The sequence below is a fragment of the Octodon degus genome, unplaced genomic scaffold, assembly GCF_000260255.1.
Source record: "Octodon degus isolate 3935 unplaced genomic scaffold, OctDeg1.0 scaffold00080, whole genome shotgun sequence".
NCBI classification, from domain to species: domain Eukaryota; kingdom Metazoa; phylum Chordata; class Mammalia; order Rodentia; family Octodontidae; genus Octodon; species Octodon degus.
In genome coordinates, this window is record NW_004524656.1 from 3422285 (window position 1) to 3444763 (window position 22479).

A 22479-nucleotide genomic window follows, 5' to 3' on the forward strand; every position below is an offset into this window, starting at 1 on the left:
TTTCTTACATACCAGCCTCAACCCCATTGTCACATGGTCTGAATAGAGTACAAGAGCAATATAGACTCAGAAGGCGTGAAACAAAATTGCTGCTGTTTTGCCTTGGGCAAGTTACTTCAATTCCACTGAATCTGTTTCTACATCTGCAACTATTTTATTACTTTTTTTTCTGGCACTGGAGATGAAACTTAGTGCCTTTGCACTGAGCTGTATCTCTAGCCCCTTTCTGCATTTTGAGACAGGGTTACGCTATCAGGCCAAGTGGCCCAGGCTAGGCACAAACTTGTGATCCTTCTGGGTCATCAGCATTCACATTTCTGAGCCCAGAACAAAGTCTTTAGAGTCACAGTCATCCACATAAACAAGATCACTCCCCATGTGTCCCCTCACTGTGACACTAACCCCAGCACTATAGTATAGTTTTCATCAGGAATGTCCCCCAAAGGCCTGACCTTAAAGCCTTTGTCCCCACGTTGGCTCCCTGAGGAAGTAGTAGGAACCTTAAGAGGAGGAGCCCACTGGGAGGATTTAGATCAATGGGGCTATGCCACTGCAGGAGACAGTGGGTCCCCAGCAGGTCCTCTTCCACTCCTTAGCTTCTTGGCCACCTCTGGTTTTGGTGCTGTACCACGCATTTCCCACCATCACAGGCTATCTCACCACAGTGCAATGCAAAGTGCCAGGGAAGGATGGGGCTAGTGTCCAAAAACATGGGCCTTCTCCTTTTATAAGCTGATTATCTCATGGATATGTTACAGTGATATACACCATAATCTTGTTGACCACAAACCAGCAGTCACTGAAGACTTATAATCAAGTTTCCTAACAAATATGATTACTTATCTATATTGTTCACAATGACATGAAGTCATTAGATCAACTTGTTTGATTTTTTTTTTTTTTTTCAGAACCAGGGATTGAACTCAGGCCCTTGCACTTGCCAGGGAAGGCTTATTCCACTGATCCATCTCCCCAGCCCCATTTTTTTTTTCAAAGCTGTAACACATCACTTCTGGAGTATTTGCTAACATGTAACATGGATATTTCAGCCCAGAATCATCACAGAGATTCTGTTTCTGCTTAATAAATACTTCCATGATGTACAAACAAGCACTGTTTAATTCTCATAACAAACTACGATAGAATACTATTGGTACAAACCCAATTTTACGCACAAGAAAACTGAGGCCAGAAGGGTAACATAACTCACACAAGGTCACACAGTTGATAAGTAATAGAACCAAGACCTGAACTCAGGCAGTCTGGATCCTGAGACTGTATTTAACCATCACACTCTGGTATAGATAGTGTGGTATAGATAGTAACCACATCTATATCTGTGTTTTTTGTTTGTGTGTTTCACTTTGTGGTGCTGAGGCTCAAAGCCAGGGTCCTACAGATGCTACGCACATGTAAATGCTCAACCCCTGAGCTCTATCTTGGGCCTGCCATTTTTAGGGTGCAGAAAGGGAGGCCCAGGGTACTTAAGAAGATGACTTCATGTGCAACAGTAACAGAGGCCCTAGTGCCTTCTCCTTTCCACATAAGAAGTGCCATGGAAGACATCCAGATTCTTCCACAGGGTAGAGATGAGCAGAACACGGAGGCCCTGCCTACGACATTCACATGAGAACTTCTGAGCACCAATCCCAAAGAAGTCTCTGGAAGACAAAGCACCCAGGAAGGGCATGGAACCTGCACCCCTGCTACCTCTTGACAATTCATCCTATGCGTCTCTTCCATCTGGATGTTCATCTGCATCCTTTGCAAGATTATTTATTATAAATGAGGACATGAGGATCCAACTCAGAGAAGCTGGAGAGGCCAAACCACAGAGGCAAAACCCAGAGGAACTGCCACAGTGCCGTCCAAAGAGAGGATTTGGAGAAAAGAGGGCAAGAAGAAGCTGGAACTACAACAGGCATAGGGTAAAACTGAAGATAATATTTAGTTGCTATTTATTGAATTTGTGTCCCCATCCAAATATTGCTAAGTGCGTCATTTCCCTGGAGAGACCAGAAGTAAATGACTTTTAAAATAAAAAAATAATTTTTAAAGCATTTGCCAGTAGGCTGCATATGGTACCAAGATGCGATCCGAATCCCTCCGTCTCCACAGCTGCGTTAGTCCCTTCCACCCGCCCCTGCCTCAGCCACCACATCCACTCAGTGGGTTCCCATGTCCTAGCCATGGGACATGGCTTTTTTCAAATTATTTTTTGAAGAGAATAAAAACAGTAATTAAAAAAAAAACCACTAGAAACAATGCAGACTATAACTAAACAAAATGATAAGACTTCAACAATGGCTGTTATATTGTTGGCTTCAAATTCATTGTTCAGATTAAAAGATATAAGCATGCAAAACTGGACAAAAGCAAAACTTAAAAGAAGAGGGGAAAACAATGAAGCATTCACTGCTCCTTTATTAGTCAAAAAATAAAGCCACCTGAAATGTTTAAGATGGTAAAGTTGTCTTTATTTCCTCTGGTCTCCTTCAATTTAAAAGTTCCTAAGCTACCACCACATGATAACACAATGTCTCATTCTGTGGTCAGTGAAATTTCTAGGCAGGGTGACAATGGACACTCAAGTACACAGTGAAGGCCACAACTTGGCAGCGGTCTTTTTTCAAAACCTCCGTGCTACTTTGTTTCTTCTAAGAACCTGGAGCCCCTGTAGGACAGCCTGGGTCCAGGAAGGCCGGCTTCCAGCCTAGCTAAAGAGCAGCATGCAGCGCAGTCTTGAGTGAGGCCTAACCTCAGAGAGGAACCAAATTCTTAGCTGAGGGAAATATGCATTATTACTGCAATCATGACAGAAGAAAAATTACATTTTAAAAATCCTTCCAGATGCCCCGATTACTTCATCTTCACAAAAATGTTATGGTTCCCATTAGTCCTGTAAAACCATCGTTATTTTTTTCTGGCCACTTTCCTGCCTTTTAGTTTCTTTTTTTCGTGATATTTAGGAGGTGGCCTATACTGAAATGATACTTTTCTACCTCATTCCCTGTTCTGTCTTCTCCTATCAAAAGAGAAAATAGCTTTCCTGCCACTTTTGATGGCTTTAAACAAACTGTTTTGTCCCTCGATGAATTATCTTCGGAAATATTTATTACAAAAGTATGTACTTCAGCCCCTTAAGAGCAATCACTCCAACCCCACTCACGCAACCCTCATCAGCAACAGCTCTTGTGAGGGGAATGTGTAATGTTATCTGCTCATTTGTAGGAATCTGCTGAAGCAGTGTTTCTTTTTAGTCTCCACAGTGAGGTATGTTAATTACTATGGTAATGATGGAAGATTAAATTAAGGGACTAATGAGCTTAGTATGAAAAACACCAGGGCAAGCTGGCAAACGCGAGCCAAGGAGAGGCTGCCCAGCCTGTCTGCAAAGACTCCACTGCTCTCAGCATGCAGCCGGCACTCATGGTGGTTCTGTAGGATACCATCCCTGCTGACCAAGTCGGCACTGACCACCTTCTTCCCCTCCCCAAGAGGAAAAAGGAAGCTCTACGTGAGTAAGGATGTGTTATGGTTTGTGTCCAGGTGTCCCCGCAAAGCCTCATGCAGTCATGGGGCGGCTTCTGGAGTTTGTGATTATTACCTGCCCTGGGGCAGGTCATCTGCATTACAATATGAGGAGGGGAGAGAGGCTTGCTAGCTGCCTGAGCTGCTGCTGCTCCCTTTGCTCTTGCTGTTTTTCCAACTGTTCTGTGCCATGTGTCTCTGCCTTGGAGCCAGCTGAGTATGGACTGAAACCTCCACTAATCGTGAGCTAAAGAAACTTACTGGGTGTTGGGTATTTTGTCCCAGCAAAGAGAGAAAAGTAACCTAGACAACTATAAAGGCAGTGAACAAAGAAAAGATGCAAAGAGATTAACTCTTTTTTAAAGTATCATAATGTCATGTGTATTATAACCCCCACGTTACACCAATTTCATTTTTTTACACCAATTTTAAAATGTGTTCTGAATTATACAATACCTTTACAGCATGTGTAGTCACACCAAAGAAGCTTTTCTCAATAAGTAGAAACATATTAGAGGGCTGGTCACATAGCTTAAAGCACCTGCAAGCAGGTGCAGGTGCTGGGGTTCAATCCCCAGGCCTGCCATGCCAGCCACATCCCTGGGGCACACTCAGACAATGACTGAGACTTGGCGTGGTGGTACATGCCTGTAATCCCAGCAGTTGGGAGGCTGTAAACAGGCAGATCACTACAAATCCAATCTAGTAGTAAGACCCTGAACAACCTTGTAGACCCTTCCCTAAAATACAGGGGGAAAAAAGTAATATGAGAGACATTTATTTGCCATTTGGGTGATGTCCAATGAGGGGCCTTAAGAGTATGAATTTTAATTCTATCACTTAAGAAATGTGTGACCTTCTGTAAGTTGTTTTGCCCTTTCCTCTTAATATGCTTATAAACACATATATACACGTATACCTGACAGTGCCTGCCTCATGGGGCTAAGAGGATTAAATTGGTAGCACGTTGAAAAGCATACCAAAATCTATGAAATTCCATTAAAATGTAAGTTATAATAATTATAGCTATGAAATTAAGACAGACCACTTATTTATTTCTTAGCAAATCACCAGTCTCTTTATAGTCAACTTTGACAAACAGATTAACAAACGTCTGAGGGCTCTCCTCAGCCTCCAATGGCGAACACACAACAGGCACAAAATAAATATTTTTCAATAAACACAGGGATTTCCCTCAAAATATTGAGCCAACGTAAGATATTTCACATTGCCTTGAAGGTATGAGATGAATATGAATTTAGCTTGGATACTAAGCTTAAGGGGAAAAGAGAATTCTGTGACATTTGTAATTATCATTGTTGCTTTTATTCCTCCACTAAACGAGGAGAGCTACAGCCTGACTTGGGAGAGTTGCGCTTCATGGTAATGCCTCTGGGATGTCCCAGGGTGCCAAGCGAAGAAGCCAGCTCTTACCTGCCAGTGGACAAGGAACCAGTTCACCTTCCAGTCGTGCCTCGACATCTCCTCCACTGCAAGTATCCCCAGAAATCTTCCGGTATCTGTTACCCACCCCCAAAGCAAGAGATCAGAAACATCAAAGAAAAGCCACAGAGATACCACAGTTGGGAACATAGCATCACCAGGAGTAAGAGCTTACGAGAACCCCTTTCCTTATAGAACTAGGAGCAAGGTGTTGGATTATGCTGAGTCAGTCCTGCTCCTAATTACACATACAGGTCCGGACAATTGAGCATCCAGGCCACACTTTCCAGTCTTTCTCTAGACTCATCAGAAGACTTTTCCCCATGGAGCTGTATGACGTAAGACATGCTGGGTGTTTCAGAGGTGTTCACAGACTCCCACATGTACTTGTTCCCCATGAGAAACAGAAGAGCTTGCAGCCTCCATAGTTTTAACTGTTGCCCAGCTCCTTACAACCTGCTGTTGTGCGACTCTAGCGCTTGGAGTATGAGAGGAGTCCGGAGGTCCTGGATGCCCTCCTCTTAGGAATAGCCTCAACAAAGGTAGAATACATACCCTCTCGTTCTCCTGTAAGTAGAACCCACGGGGCAAGGCACAGGAGGGGAATATGGCTTCCCAGAAAATTCCGGGTCTGGAACACACACTTCCAAGGACAAATCTTCACTCATCTTGAAGCCAAAGTCACTGGAAAGGAATGTGGGTTCATTCAAGCCAGTGCACTGAGCATTTCAGGCACTTCAGGAGCAACTCTGAAACTTTCACCCTATTACTTATCACTTGTATTATAACTTATTTAGCATGCTCTTTTAAAAACATGCTCACTTTTCTAGACAAAAAAAAAAAATCTGTGGAAGAACATTTTGATCAGCACCTCCCTTGTACAGCCACTAGTATAAGTCACAGACACATATAAATAAATCATCACACCATAAAAAGAATAACAGCCCCAGCCCCAGCTCCCTGCCTAGACTCTTGGTCAACCCTCTCTTGGTTAAAACACTGGCAAACATTAAGTAATTACTAGCTCCAATGAGACTTTCTCCTTGACATAATCAGGAGACTTGCCAGAGAAATTTAAAAAGAACTTTTTATAAAAGTTATTTTGACTAAAGATTCAGTATCACTTCAGACCTGTTTATATACTATCTATGTCCCCTAAGAGTCCTCATCCTGTACTTTGGGACACAGAAGTTTAGTTCACAAGGCTTCCCGTCATGTGCGGCGTCCCATGACTCAAAGCTTGCAGTTCTGGCAGTAGGAAGCACAAGGTCTTGGATGAATCTTGGCTCGGCCTCTGACTGCATGATCTCTCTGGGCCACATGGAGCAACCTGGAAGCCAGGCAGCTGTACTACATACTTCCCAAGGCCCCATCCAAGTTGTCAAGTCATAATTCAAAGGGATTTTCCACATCTGTGTGCTTCACCTGAAAAACTTCATTTACTTGATCCAATTCTAGACTATGTACTAAACATTGCTTATGTGAGAAGTCTAGTCAGATACAGGGTAAACCGGCTTGTGTGTTCTGTATAATGTGATCCCCTGTACCTATTCTTTCCACCCTCATCTCCACTCAGCATTCCTTGCTCCCTCCAAACCAAGGTGCTAATGTCCTCCTGCCTCCACATGGTCTTAGGGTGCCTGTTCACATATCCTGAGGCTTCTGTAAAGTTCATCTCAAACAACACTTCCTAAAAATTCCCTGATTGCCCAACTGCAACTTATAGCCTTCACCTTCTTCTTTAATCTCAATAAGAGCCCCTGTTCTTCCTATAATGTACCTGCCTCCTCCTGCCTCAGTTATTTAGACACAAGTCACTTCTATCCTTAATACTTCCAACAGTGCCTTGGATATTCTGCTAAAACATTAAGTTATGGGGCCCGGGAGATGGCTCAGTAGAATAAGTGCTTCCCTGGCAAGCGCAAGGGCCTGAGTTCAATCCCAAAAAAAAAAAAAAAAAAGCAAAAAACCACTGACACACAACTTTAAAAAAAAAACCATTAAGTTATGAAAAACAGTATGTATACACCACCCACCCACCCACACACAAACACAATCACCCCTCATTTCAGAGAAAGCAATGTCATTCTAGGATATGGGTCCAGTGGGAAAATCAGTTACCTACAATGGAACCTTCAAAGCTCTGCTTTTTCAGATCACCTTTCTAGAAGTAAATTGCAGAGCTTGGATCTCTGAATAAATGACTGCAACTTCCCCAGGTCACAGCACCCCCAACTGGATCATAGCGTTGTAAGAGCTACTGGGCAACTTCTGGAAAAGCATCTAGCACAGTTCTTAGCACAGAAAAGGAACTTTTGAAATGCTTATTTCCTTCTGTTTCTTTCCCTTTAACAGGAAGGGGCCGGGCACATTTCTGTCTCCCCCACCCTGTTAAACAAATGTAAAGGGACTTGAAGGCCCAGCAGCAGAAGAACCAACCACTCATAGTCCTCTCGGGTGCAGGAGCAATTAGACACGACCACCGGCCTATCAAAGTCTTCTCCATTAAAGCACGTTGCATGAGGGGTCCTCCGTTTGAAAACAGTCTTGTGTCCCAGCAAACACTCATTGCCCCGCTCATCAGAAGGGGACCAGAGCTTGTAGTCATTCTCTGTGCAGGGAACCCCTGAAGACAAACCAAGATAATGCAAAGCATCAGAATCAGGCCCATGAAGGGTTTCCTGTCTCACCTGCCCCATTAGCCTAGCACACCACCTCCTATGCACACCACTGCCACCCAGAAAGCGCATGGAACTCAGGAGCTGTCCCATGCTCTAGCTGATGCGAGTTGAAGCTGGCAGCACCTAAGAGAACAAAAACGATGCCACGTGAGACACAAAGGTTCTTCTTAGAAAGGAAGAAACAAGACATTTTTTTTTTTAGCACCATCCAAACTTCTGAGTTATTTGGAGAGTCAGTAGTTTCCGTTATGTGAGCACGGGTATTTCTTTCCTAGGGAAGATGGGACAAGTAAATCCTTAAGAGGTGATATCATGCAGGGCAACTGTTCCCTGTCTGTTTCCTCAGTAGTCTGGACACTTCTGGTGGGACAGCTGAGCACAGTGGAGACGTCACTTGCCCTTTGGAAGGTGCAGGATCTTCATGGGAAGAGGAAGAGAACTAGCAGGACAGCTTACACACACACACCACCAGCCCACATTAATTTCAATTGTCAGTAGAGCACTTTCAATGGGAATTCCAGAGACACCCGTGTCCATATTAGCACCTGTGTCTCTTAGCTGTGTCTTCAGTGAGACTAAACACCACTTGAAGGTGATGCAGAACCATCAGTTCAATGCCTTTTAAATCAGCAAAGACATTAAACCCTGATGTGAGACAATCAGGCTACTCAGCATGTAGACTACAAGTTTTCACAGGACTTATTCTTGTTTTTAGGGGTCTTATAATCTGGTTGAGGGAAGATGACACACACACAGAGTAACAGACATGAATTATAACTCAAGGAGTAATGAGCATGCTTATTTCTGGGCATAGAGAAAGACAGATATCTTCTGGTTGTGTTGAATCTGGAAATGTAAAAAGGATTTCAAGTAATGGGGCCAAGATGACTGGAGGCAAAAAGGCTTAGGTGAAGTTCTAGGCAGCTGGAAAAATGTTGGCCTGGGCAGACTAGTGGGCAAAGAGCAGGAACATATGGGGAGGCACAGAGGGTACATGAAGCATTTCACTCCTTCCTGGTTTCTCACATGTCTATGTCTAGACTAGCAAGTTGTGATTGGACTCCAGAGAGATTTGACAGAACTGTGGATCACTGGGCCCAGCATCTTATAGATAATAAGTCCTTGCTGTAGTTTGACCTGCCATATTCCCTGAAGGGCCAGAATAGAAGTATCTATGCTGCTACTGGGAGGAAGTGGAGGTGAGGTGCAGTGGGAGGAAGTCCAGGCACTGGGGGACCCTAGTGGGGCCCTGACCGTCTTCTCTTTTTGACTCCAAGCAGTCGTGATGTGAGCAGGTTCCCTCCACCACAGCTCCTAGCATTACGTGCTACACTTTGTGTGGACTGAAGTCACAGCCAAAATTAATCTTTTCTCCTTTTAAATTGATCTTCTCAAGTATTTTGTTAAATTGACAGGAATCTAACTAACAAAGACATATACACTGAATATGTCCTCTTGGAAGTGCTGATTTGGAAAAGTGTTTTTTATTCCTTAGTTTATTCAGTCATGCATGTAATCATCCACATACATGTCAGCCATAGATTTAGACCTACTGTGTGCCAGGGACTAGACAAGGAGATCAAAATGCAAAGAATAACACACACCCTTATAATAGTAATGGGTAGACCTTCACTTGCTACTGTGTGTTTTTACTAACTTGTATGTTACCACCTCTTCCAAAGAATCACAAACTCTCCTGTAGATGTACCAGGAAGTAAGTCAGTATCTGTGGAAAAGGGACAAAGGGGCGGTGCCTTACCCAAGGAATCAGTGGCATTGACCTGCAGGATGAGCCAGCTGTGGACATTTTCCTTGTTGGACCCAAAAATAGTGAAGACGGTGCTCTTCTCCCCAGGTTCTGTGAGGAGCCCATACACAAACACGGGCTTCTCAGAGAAGATGAATGTCTTCCAGGTCTCCCCTTCGTTGGTACTGTATCTGTCCGATGCAAGAAAGAGAAGCTGTATGGTTATGGTCCCAGCTGCAGCAGAGCAACTGACAGCTGTGCCAGCTAGCAGGGAGGCATCAGAGACTGATGTAGCCACCTCAGAAGGACACAGAGCCAATGGCGGGACTCCAAATGGCCACACTTAGGAAAATTTTAACTTTTTAGGAAAATGGTAGTGATAAATTACATACTGGGTGAAATAAACCATGAATCTCCACTAATACTACAAGAAAGATAAGCGAGAGAGAGAAAAGTTTTTTCTTACATTAGGTGTTACCAAGTAAACAGTAAAAACAACATAAGAGAAATTATTGTTTTGCAAAGCTCATTCTTATAATAACTAAGCACAAAAGGATCCTGACTGGATACTAAAAGAACTAGTTAAAACTTTTAGGGACCAGGATGTTTACCCAGCCTGAAGATAAAACTCCTAGATCCAGCATCCTCTACTCAAGGGCAAATATACTTTTACAGTGGATGTGAGTCACAATCTCAACCAAATGTGACATCACCACCAGCCAGACCAGTCATGTGCTGGGTGAAAGTGTCAAGAATATTGCATCATCTAACCATTCCACACAAGTGGACAAATCCAAAACATGGATATTCCACATCAGGACTGCTATAGATCCTCCCAGACCAGTCAAGGCCATGGAAGTCAAGCAAACAAAACACGCAGAGGGCTTGTTACAGATTAAGAGAGACCAAAGAAGTAAACAACCAAATACAATGTACAAACCAATCCAGCATACAGACCTGGATGGACCAAACACTGGATTACAGGAAAATATTTTTAAATGCATAGATTAACAGCAAACGAGATAATGGAGAAAATGCAAGTATAGCCTATAAGTAAGAGCCCATCTTAATTTTCTTGGGTTTGGTACTAGCACTGTGATAAAATAGGAAAATGTTCTTACTGGAGATACATATTTAGGTATATATTAAATGGTGAAGGAGCATGAATTTGCTGTCTTGTTTCAAATGACTCAGGCTCAAAAAAGATGAAAAGATTGACAGGATGGCTAAATATATGGATAGTGGAAGTAAAGCAAAGTGGCAAAATATTAACAGTTGGTGACGCTAGGGGAAGAGAACACCTTGTTCCTTTACAGTCTCTCTAACTTCTCTGTGGTCTGAAGAATTCAAAGCTTGAAGGAAAAGTACGTCAAGGGAGATTAAATCAGAATCAGAAATCAAGCCCTAGGGGGAAATGTAGCTCTTGAGTAATTGTATTAATTTTAAATTACCTGTTGTATAGAAAGGAAGGGAGAAGGAGAAACAGGGAGGGAAGACAAGAAAATCCACCCGATACTTGCTTTACCCCTCAGTCACTGTGGGATGTGCAACCCAAGAAACCATCCAGCTAGAGCTCTCTTCAGAGCCGGAGGTTATGGGGCTCTTAGTTCCTAAGTATAAGACCTTTTCCTTCACTTACCCATTTTTTGAGATTTTAGTTTTATTTCCTCAGGACTCCAATACTTGACACGAATCTCTCTACAGCTTTACTCAATCCAAACACTTTCTCTCTCACTGATATTTCTTATACTGATAACTCCTTTTTTAAAAAAAAGAAAAAGAAAAAAAAAGAAACCCTACAGGTTAAGTCAAGTGGTGGAGCTGCAGAGCAACATAGTGAATGTCAATGGAAGACTAAGTGATTGTTCCACATATCTTCTGAGAGGGCAAGTTCTTATCTGGCTGATAGCTTTTTCGGTTTAAATGAATCTTAAAGCAAGTTTAAGTCAATTTTGGAATTTGGATGAACTAACTCATTCAAGCTTCTAGTACCAATGTGATGAACTAAAGACACAGCTAGGACCTCTTTCAAAGCAAACTGCAGTGCTAAATTGGTTTATTAATCATACATGCTGTGAATTATCCACCTATTCTGTGATAAAGTTGGTTGTTCATCTGTTTTGTACAGTGCCAAGTTAATGCCATTTAAGAGCTCCTTCAAGCAAGGATAACCTCAGGAAATGAATCAACTCATTTCTTGAAAAAGTCTCAGGGGACTCTAACAGTAACTCATTAATGAGACCAACCAGCAGGTGCACAGCCAAGCACAGCCAAGCACAGCCTTGTATCTGAAAAGAAACTGCTCATTTAGGAAACAAGTTTTTTTTCTAGAATTTTGGAAAAAGGGCAAAGATATTACCTACTGCAATGGTTAAGGGATCTTCTACTATGGACTGAATTCTGATTCGTAAAGCAGGATCTGCATAGGTAAAATGCAAGTGCCAAGAATTTCAAAGGAGAACACACCAATTCTTCTTTGTATTCTTCAGGCAAGAAAGAGGAGCTACCTACATGGCCATACTCCTAAGCAATGGAGAATTCAAACTGTTGAGTTCAAAACACAGATAAAAATCCCATGAGCAAAAACTCTCAAGAGACTAGGAGGTCAGATACTAGTAGTACAAAATAATAAAACCTAACCACAGATATTTAAAAGGAAATAGCTGTGGTAGGCACTTAACTTATAACAGTATCATGTGGCTACACAGAAAGATCATTGACAACCTCAAAAAAATTTTTAAAACCATATTCAAGATAATAGTTGGCTGGGGATATAGCTCAGTGGCACAGTGCCTGCCTGGCAAGCACAAGGTCCTGAGTTCGATTCCCAATACAAAAATAAAAATAAATAAGAGTCATATAACCAAGAACAAAAAATTACAGAGCAGCAATGATCTTCCAGTTCATTCTAACTGTAAATTTTATAGCTAGGAATCTGCTGGAAGAGTAGCCAGATAAATCAGAGTCAAGAATTCTCAAGGACTGTTTCAAATTACTAAAGATTGGTGGGTCAATGGAATGGTGTGCTAGTTAAATAAAAAGTTAACTAAAAAGCCTATAAAAGATTGAAAAAGGAATATAACCATTATTCTGATGGCTAATTGTCTAGGTGATGATAGGGGAAAAATAATTTCTATTTGATTTTATACAAAAACAGTATCTTCATGCTGGACAAGGGCAAAGACAAGAAGAGAACAGTTAAAAGAGAATGAGTACAAAATAAATTCTAGAGAACAGAAAAGCATAAAGATACAACCATTAGAATCCTTGGGGGAGTACACTATCAAGGATGAAATCTAGGGGCTTCCTACTGAGCTACAATCCCAGCCATTTCATATGTTGTGTTTTGTGACATTGTCTTGCTAAATCACCCAAGCTGAGCTCAAACTTGCAATCTTCTGGCCCCAATCTCCCAAAGTCCTGAGATTACAGGCCTGCACCATCATGCCTGAATCTGAGTTCCTTTTAATAACCTCAATACAGTCCTGAAGAGCAAAGATCTCAAAGTCCAGAGGAGGAAAATTGATTTTATTTACCTAAAGAAAAGCTGGCTTTGAGAATGGACTCGAGCAGGCACTTTGAGAGCTCTTAGGAATAAAAGGAAGTGAGTGCTGGGAACACACAGGGTCTCGTACACAAGTCACAACGGAGAATAACATAGGTTGCCTCCTGCATGCTTTGGGTTATTGGTTCAGGTCTGGGACTGACATTTTAAGACATCAATAAGGCAGACCTGTGGCAGAACCTAGAAGGTAGAGATTCAGGACCCTGGGGCACAGGAGGAAGGGCACTGGGGACATTTTCACTGGAAGTAGTAGATACTCCAAAGGATAAGGATAGAGTTAATTGTCTGAAAGGCTTTCTGACAAGATGAAGCACCTTCTGTCTGCCTCCAGGGAGCAGACTTAAGCCCCCTGAACAGAAATTGGAGTACAGAAAATTTGGGATCGGTCTGATCAGAAAAGTTTCACTCATAAATGAAGGAATGAACAAATAAATGACCTGTCTCAAAGTGAAATGGAAGCAGAAGCACATTTTCATCTAAAATTCCCCATTACTAGAATTGTTCAAGCAAGACCGAGGCAATCCTCTTATCACAGGTGACAGAAGGCTGACCCACATGACATCATACATCCAGGTCACTGTTATTGGACATCTTCCCTGCAGCACATGGCAGCCACTTTGATCCAACTTGTCCTAAGCTGCCTTCCTGCCATGGCCTGGCACACCTCCTCCTTTCCTGTTTTGGTGAGAGTGGTACAGTCACCGATCCTTCTGCCCCAGGCCAGTGATGTATATCCTATACAGGAATTCCTCAAACCTGCCCCAGCATCAGCTCCCATTTCCAGCCTTGCCCCTCTTCAATCCATTACCATAGTCTCTGCCAGAGCTATCTTTTGGTAATGCAACTATAACCAAGTCATTTCCCCTTTGAAACTCTCAAAGGACCCTCTTACCTCAAAAGTAAAGTTTAGTCTCCGTGTAAGGCACAGTGAAGGCCCCAGTGCCTCACACCTACCTAGATCCCTGCCTTCAGCCTCACTGCTCACCACCCAACTCACAGTTTGCATCCCCCTACTCCAGAGAGCCCTATGCTGTGCAATGACTCGCACCACCACTTCTGCTCAAGTTCCCACTAATCTGGAAATAACGGAACCTCATTTTTTATCCTCAAATTGCAGTTCTTCCCTTCAGGAATCCTCCCCCACCCATTAGGCAGCACCACTTAGTCTGCACTGGGTGTTAAGGCTCAGATGCAGAATGTTCCCCAGAACGCCCCTGTGTTCATAGGCAGGACTTTTGGAAAGTGACTGGATCACTGGGGGTGCTATACTCATCAGGGGGGTGTGAGGAGGTTCAGTCTGATCAGAAGAGGCAGATCACTGGGGATATGGCCTGGGCAGGTCTCTTCTTGTCACTGGCTCCTCCTGTCTCTCTGCTTGGCTACCATGAATTTCTTCTACCAGGCCCTTCTGCCATGCTGTTCCTGCCTTGTAGCCAGCCAGCCATGGACTACACCTCTGAAACCATTATCCAGAACAAAAACCTCTCCTCCTAAAAGTTTCTGGTGCAGGGTATTTTGTCCCAGTGAAGGGAAAGTGTTTCACACACTGGGGCTCCCACTGTACCCTGTGCTCCACGCAATGTCACAGCTAAATATATTTAAGTGACCTAAATCTGTGAGAGTTTTCCACTCCACTGTTCCTCTCAACTTGTTAAACTGAGGTCAAAAGGTGATGAGATTCTCTGTCCCTGTACATCTCCAGGGGGAGGAGAAATGCCATGGGGTCAGAATGAAGCAGAACAGCTTTCTCAGAAACCATCCTGGATTACTGCTCCACAACTTTGGGTGCTGGATCTGGCAAAGAGGTTAACTGGAACCTTCACATCCTGGAACTGTGGAGCTACTTCCAGAACTCAGATCCAGAAAAGACAGCTGCTGAGTTGCATGTAGCCTTTGAGGGGCTTTTCAGGACGGCCACAGGGAATCCCTATGAAACTGGAAATCTCCTCAGAGAAAAGATGCATTCAGGCAAATCCAAAATATTAGCAACTATCAATAATATCATCATGCCGTCAGGCACACTGCCAAGAAGAAAAGGAAATTGATCTCATCCCTCATGATCAAGCTGACAAGCTTGTGTTTGGATCTTTTTCAGTCAGGGCACAAAAACACAACAGCCTCTTCTCGAAAGGACGCTGATTATACATGAAACCACTCCAATCTATCCCCTGGGCGGGTGCCTGGTAACCATGGGCCACGTGGATACACAAGAGAATCCCCAGCACAGGTTCCTACTGGCTCATATCAGACCTGTAGACACAACTGCAAAACAAAGCATTCCACTTCTTGCTCTCAATTGCAATTAATAAAAACAAAGGTAACAGTCTCAGTGCCGCATGAAGGCAGAAGCTGCAACAAACAACAGCGGACTTGGTTATCTGTGAGAAAGAAATGAGTAATTTAAATGAACAACCAAATGAAAAAAAGTTAAAAAAGTCCAACTCTTTCTGTGAGCAATTCCCACTGCTGAGCTAGGACCTCTTACTGGAATGACTAGCACTCTTCTACTCAGCTTTCCTCCCTAAAAATAGGTATCAGGCCAGAATGTTACCCATCAAAACAAGCCCCTCCTCCACACCTCTGGCTCTAATTGACTAGAAAATCTCTCTAAGCCATTGTGGGTACAGACAGCTCCTACCTGCTGCTGGACTCACCTTGGGGTCCCCAGCATCTAGCACAACATCTGGTGCATCGTCGATGTTTAACGCATGTTTGTGTAATGGGCCTAAAAGGACTCCTAACAGAAATACGCTCATGTTCCAGCACAGGCACTAACACCTGACAAATCACATTATTTCCTTGTCATCTGAAGGTGGGCTGGATGATCGCTGGAGCCTCTTGGTATCACCAGGTTTTATACATGCAGGGAGCGCCCACTGTGCCCATAGGTTGTCATGTACACCAAACACAACAGCAATGATCCCTCTTGGGGTTGTACAAATGTCACCAGACCCAGATCCATGCTAGGTTTATAGAAGAGCAAAAGATTTTTTTTTTTAAAAGTGAAAGAAAAAAAAATAAAGGCAATCTTGGAAAACTAAGTATGCATGACCTGTTTATTGATCAATCAAATATTTGCTAAGTGCCAGCTATCCTGCAGAGAATAGAAAGTCTTGTCTACAAAGGCCTTTCTAATGAGTTGAAGAATTCAAGTGCAGAATGAGAAGGTGGCTCTAAAGCGGTCAGAATATAATCAATGCCTGATTAATGAGACAGCCAATAAATGCCATGAGGCTGGAAGGATAGAGATCATCATGGTTGGAGAGGACAGGCAGAAGGAACCTGAAACACTAGACCAGAGCACAAACCGTGCTTGTCAGAAGCAGCCTCACTGATGGTTGGGCATCACAGCAAACTGCCCCTGTGGTCTCAGACTATGAACTAACTTCACTATTATCTCCAGCTTGTCAGAGCAGCAGGAGGAGAAGTAAAACACGTCTGTGAGCAACACGCTCAGAACATGCCAGGTGGCTATGTAGATTTGGGCCAAGCTCAGGGGAATAGTTGGGACACACATGTACCTATCAAAGGAGGCCTGTTTATATTGTCATATTTGTAAATGCATCATTTGAATCACACATTAGAGATACCTCCAGGTGACCCATCCAAATAGAAGGATGCCACCAGGTTCATAATCTCCAAAGTCTACAGCCCCAAAATCATTATGAAATGTCTGGGGAGGACATTATGATTTCCTGGCAGCAGGTTTATTTTCCTGGTCATGTTTTGCTCCAGCTAGTGTAGAATGACGCTGCGTTCCCGGAGCCCATATGCACCGACAGATGGTGTAAGAGGACTAGAATCACACGAACTCCTTCAGAGGAGCCAGCTTGGAATGCAAATGTAATATGTGCAGAAGTTAAACAAAGAAAATTGAGAATTAACTCTGAACTCCAAAAGTCATATAAAGAATGCAATGTATTCCTAGGAAACCACACTCTGTCCCTGCATGACTCCTCAGAGAAGCGTACTAAACACAATTATCCCCTTGCCTGTTTTACAACGGAGGGTGGAAGAGAATGCTTTAAGGCAGAGAGACATCCAGAGCTCTTTAGATGCCAGTGCCTTCCATAAGCAGCGCTGGCTAAATGTGTGAGATGTGAATGATATTAACAGATACACACACACACCAGCATGACTGTGGGGAGCACCGCCCTCTGGGACTGTCAGCTCCATGGCAGCCATCATCTGATTAAGCGTCAATCCAAACACAGATGCAGGGTGCTCCAACTCTCGGCTCTACAGAAGCAACTGACCAGTGCTCACAGAAGAGAGAACCATCAGGTAGGAGGCCAAGTGCCAGGGCTTCACTTCCCCTAGCTTTCTGGAAGCTGGGCTGCTCCGCACGTGGCAAATTAACCACGAGAGGAAACCAGCTGCTAAGATGTCTTTTTCAAACTGCCCACCCTTCTCTTGCTGCTGGCTCTGATCCTAAAAGAAGGGAAGGAAAAGAAAATGTTCTATTTTGCTCTAAATGAGATGACGAGAGAAGCCTGCTCTGCCTCCCTCAGTACTGTAATCCATCTAAAAGGCTCAGTTCAAAAATGGAGAGAAATGAGGGCCCCCTTCCCTGACAAACATCAACTGTTCAGTAACTTCAAGAAAGCAATCAAAGAACTGGTTCTGATAAAATCAGCACCTCCAGGAATGCCAGTTACCAACTCTCTACGTCTTTGTTTTTCAGCACAATATACCACAAAGAATACAGTATATTAACTAAAGATTTAAGTGTTAATAATGACTCTGTCCCTAACAAGTACGATGACCTTGGTGAAGTCATTTTACCTTGTTCAACTTCAGTTTCTTCATCTGTAAAATGAAGCAGTTGACTTCGATGTCCCTTCAAGCTCTATACATGAGAACCCCCCACATCAAGGACAGCATAGCAAAAGTTGACTGGCTACCAGGTTATATGCTTTCTGTAATTATTATTTCTCTTATTATTTTTATGGTTATTTGTTATTACTCTATGAGGAAATCTCTATGTACAGTATGCCACTTATCCAAAGCAAGGAAAGACAAATAAAGGAGTTTCTAGTCTATCATTTTTAATCATTGTCAATACTCTATATTTACAGAGTTATACTCTTTCAGATTAATAAAATTATTTCACATTTCTCACAATACCCTTCTGAGATAAAAAGGGCAGATTATTGTGCACATTTTTTTTTTTTTTGCGGAACCGGGGATTGGACTCAGACCCTTGCGCTAGGCAGGGTAAGCGCTCATTCCACTGAGCCATCTCCCTGCCCTATTGTGCACATTTTCTAATAAGATGAGTTTCTGTAACTTCCATAGATCCCGAATTTTGCTGCCAACCACCTGTAGCTGTAGCGATCACCACCTATCCCCACAGATGTGAATCTCTGGAAGAACAGTTTGACGTTAAAACAAAGGCTGAGCAGACACACTTACTTCAGCTCATTGGTCTCCATGCCCTGGGCGATGGCCACGATGACGCCACCGTGGTCTCCCCATGTGTAGTAGTGAGGTCCAGGAAGTGCCTGAGGAGGAAGGAGCCATGATGTCACTGCTGTGCAGGAAGCACGCAAAGCTGTGCGCGTACCGTAAGCACACACACACGCACACACACGCACACACACACACACAGGTGCCCACAGACACACAGTACATGCGCACGTACACAGCGGCAATGTCAACCACTTAAATGCAACTTTTCAGTTTGGCAAACACATTTCATTGTGCCCCATGCAACCCTACGAACACGCAGGGCAGTTCTCATATCCGTTTTTTCCCCAAACAAAGAAATAAGGCAGAATACAAACAGCAAAGGTGGGACTCAAAAACAAATCTCTCACTTTCACCAACTAGCGATTAAAACTTAAAATAAATGGCACTGGGGTGGGGGGAAGCTTATTGACATAGCACTTGTATGAGGCCCTGAGTTCCAGGCCAAGCCCGGAAAAAATTTAACCCTTGGTGTTGCAGTTCTACTCTGATAGTATAAGCCCCCTATAGCCCACCACTCCTACAAAACACAACTAAGAACTTTGGACAAAATTCAGAGAGAGAATAATGAAGACAGAATAGCCACTTGCAGGAGGTTCTGGCACAGTAAACAAGAACAGGCAGCCTGTGCAGGGGGTTTACAGCATGTAGAATCTACCCACCGTGTGTGGCCTCGTGCTGCATTGTCTAGCAGGAAAACCCCAGCCACTGAGTGCCTCAGTGCAAGCCAGAGAACTCAAAGTTCAGTAGAAAGTGTTTCTACCAAGGGTGCCAGGCAAAGAGCCCTCGTAGGCTGAGGATGATGTGAAAGGAACCCCCAGGGAAGGCTGTCTACACAGTAAATCTCCCAATTCTGTCTTGAACTTACGTAAGTCTCAGCCTAAGCCCTAAGCCACTACTGTAGGAAACAGATCTAACCCAGTAGAGCCAAGGCTCGGCACAGCAAGCTGGCATTTGAGCTACAGAAAGCAAGACAGAGCTTACGAGCATACCCTAAAAAGCTGATTGCACACTGAAACAAAAATATAAACCTTCTGCACAAGATTTAATTTCAGGCATTTTATTCACATGTCCAGAAAAGAAATTCAAATTTCTCAACATATAAACATATCCATAAAACAGTCTAATTCTCAAGGGAAAAGAAAATCAACAAGAGTCAATCCCAGAATGATCTATCTACAGGAATTTTTACAAAGCTTTTATAAGCATATTCCACAAGGTACAGGAAAACACATGTGAAATAAACAAAAGGTAAAATTCTTCCCCAGAGACGTGGAAAGTATGTTTAAAAACTAAATAGAAACTTCATTAATATAAAAATCCAGTATCTTTTTTATTTTTGTTTACAAATTCTGCATCAAGTAACAAGCATGATTAAAGCCATCTTTCCTATAAATAAAAATAAATAAAAATAAAAATCCAGTATCTGAAATAAGATATACAATGAGAGGGTTGATATCAGACTGGAAATATCAGAAGAATTAATGAACTTGAAGATATACATCTGTATACTCATTCTAGAGAAAATACAAAAAGAAACAAAAAGGCTCACCAAAGATCTGTGAGATAATAGCTAAAGGTCTCAGAAGAGGACTTGGAGAGAAAAAGTCTTTGAAGAAATAATGGCTGAAAATATCCCCAAATTGGTGAAAGTTATAAATCTTCACATTTAAGATCATTACCCAAAAAGAAGACAAACTCAAAGAAAATCTCTCACGATACATCATAACAAAAACTGCAGACAAACAGAGGAAAACATTTCAAAAGAATTTAGAGAACATAGAAGGTTACCTGCACACATGGAAAGTGCATGCATGTATAAATGTGGCATGACATCTGCACACATGATAACTGAAATGACTGTGGGTTTTTTCAACAAAACTCCAGGAAAACAAGACAGCAGATGGTCTTTAAAGTACTGTCAGGCTGGTGTGATAGCTCACCGGACTAAGCGCCTGCTTAGGCAAGCACAGGGATCAGGGTTTGATCCCCAGCACCACATGTCATGCCAGTCCCACCCCCGGGCATGCTGAGCAGGCCACCAAGACTGGGCGTGGTAGTGCACACCTGAAGTCTCAGGGCTGGGGAGGCTGAAAACAGGAAGCTCACTATGAGTCTGAGCTGTGTGGTAAGACCTTGAACGATCTCTCCTCTCCCCTCTCCCCTCTCCCCTCTCTCCTCTCTCCTCTACAAGTATATAAAAAATAAATAAAGTAATGTCAACTCAGGTTATTGTTAACTTATATAACACACATAATCTTTGGGGAAATAGATGAAATAAAGTGGTTCTCAAGTGAAGGAAAACCAAAAGAATTCATAGGCAGTAGACTGCACAACAAGAAATGCTAAAGGAATTGCTTCAGGCTGTCAGGAACTTTCCCAGGGGTAAATCGATCTCCAGAAATGAAGGTAAGCCAAGAAATGGCTTTTAGCTGGGTAAAAACGTAGGACTGCTATTTTATTCTTATGTTCTTTAAAATTCATATGAAGACTTAAAACAATAACAAACTTTATCTTGAGAGTTTTCAATGTACGTTGATGTGGTCCATTATGGCAATAACATAAAGAAGGGAGGACAAAAGGCCTTACACTGTTGCAAAGTCTCTAAATTTTATATTAAGTATGATACAAACTCAAGGAAAATATGAAAGATTAAATAGGCATCTTTTTTATCTTTAGAACAACCAGTGAAAAAACACAGAGAAATAATAAAGAAACAGCTAAATAAAAGTGTAAAAACAGAAAAAGGCAGGTAGAGAAGAGAGAAGGGGTAGAGAAACTAAAAATGAAAAGAAAGGAAGTAGCAAAATATTGAATTGAAATTCAACTGTATCAATCACTATCTTAAAATTTGAAGGTGTAACTTCTGTTAAAAAGCAGCGCTTAACAGAATGAATAAAAAAAGCAACAAAGACCTTACTCTATATTGCATATATAAATGATTTTCAATACAAAAACAAAGTAGAAAATAAATAAATAGGAAAAAGTATCACAAACAGTGCAAGAAATCTGGGGAAACTATTTCAGCATCATGGAAAATAGAAGGTGAGGTAAAGTGTAAGACCAGAGGTAAAGGGAGATACTTTATAACAATGAAAAAGAAAATTCATCAGAAAAGAGACTCCTAAGTGTGAAGTTGGCATGGGACACATGTTCATGATCTTAGCCACGAGGAGGGCTAAAGTGGGAGGATGACCAAGTTTATGCAGTCGAGGCAACATAGCAAGACCCTGTTTCCACAAATACATAGAAGAAAAACAAACACAGGTAGGAGTACATAGCTCAGTGCAAAGGTCCTGGGTGCAATCCCCAATACTGCCCCCTCAAAAATGTGAATACACTTAATAATAAAGACTCCAAATATGTAACAAAAATTAACAGGATTTAAACAAAAAATAGACAATACCATAATTAAATCAGGAGATCTCACCATCTGTCTATTAGCAATTTAGAGAAGCTGATCCTTCCCCCAGAAATCAGAACAAACACAGAGCTACATAACAGGATCAACTATTTTTGTGTACTTAACACCCAATGCACACTTGATGAAACAACAGCAGAACACACTTCCTTTGTGGCATGTGTGGTCCCATTGCAGGCCACCATGTGGAGCACAAAATAAGCGCCTACCATAGAAGTCACAATCATACAAAGCGTATGCTCAGGCCAGAGGAAACCAAAGCAGAAATGGAAATATCTATGGAACCTCATAAAATGTGTCTTCAACCTTTCAGTGAAAGACAAAAATCAAGAGGCACACTGGAGTATTGCAAATGACCTGAAATGAAATCGCAGTGATGGTTGTGGAATCCTGGGACTCCACTAAGGAGCCTTGACCTACTTTCAAATGGTCAGTATTTTGATACTTGAACCACATCTCGATTTTTAAAAGGGGCTATAAAAGGTTAACTTTAAAAACAATAAAAACATTACATTTCTAAATATGAGATCTACAGCAAGGGCAGTATCTAAAGAAAATCTAGTAACATTAAATATATTACATTTATTAGCTTTATATTTCTTTCTTTTCTTTTTTTTTTTTT

General features: G+C 42.3%; 1 protein-coding gene across 1 annotated transcript in view; it reads right to left on the minus strand.

Annotated features, from left to right (window-relative positions):
• Nucleotides 1–22479, minus strand: part of Sorl1 (sortilin related receptor 1) — a 161632-nt gene that overhangs the window by 65960 nt on the left and 73193 nt on the right. The window contains exons 12-17 of the mRNA XM_023721085.1: nucleotides 18383–18471; nucleotides 9415–9593; nucleotides 7414–7600; nucleotides 5530–5658; nucleotides 4966–5051; nucleotides 13–38 (exon numbers count right to left, since the gene is read on the minus strand). Of these exons, the coding sequence (XP_023576853.1) occupies nucleotides 13–38; nucleotides 4966–5051; nucleotides 5530–5658; nucleotides 7414–7600; nucleotides 9415–9593; nucleotides 18383–18471 (696 nt within the window). The remainder of the gene's footprint in view (nucleotides 1–12; nucleotides 39–4965; nucleotides 5052–5529; nucleotides 5659–7413; nucleotides 7601–9414; nucleotides 9594–18382; nucleotides 18472–22479) is intronic.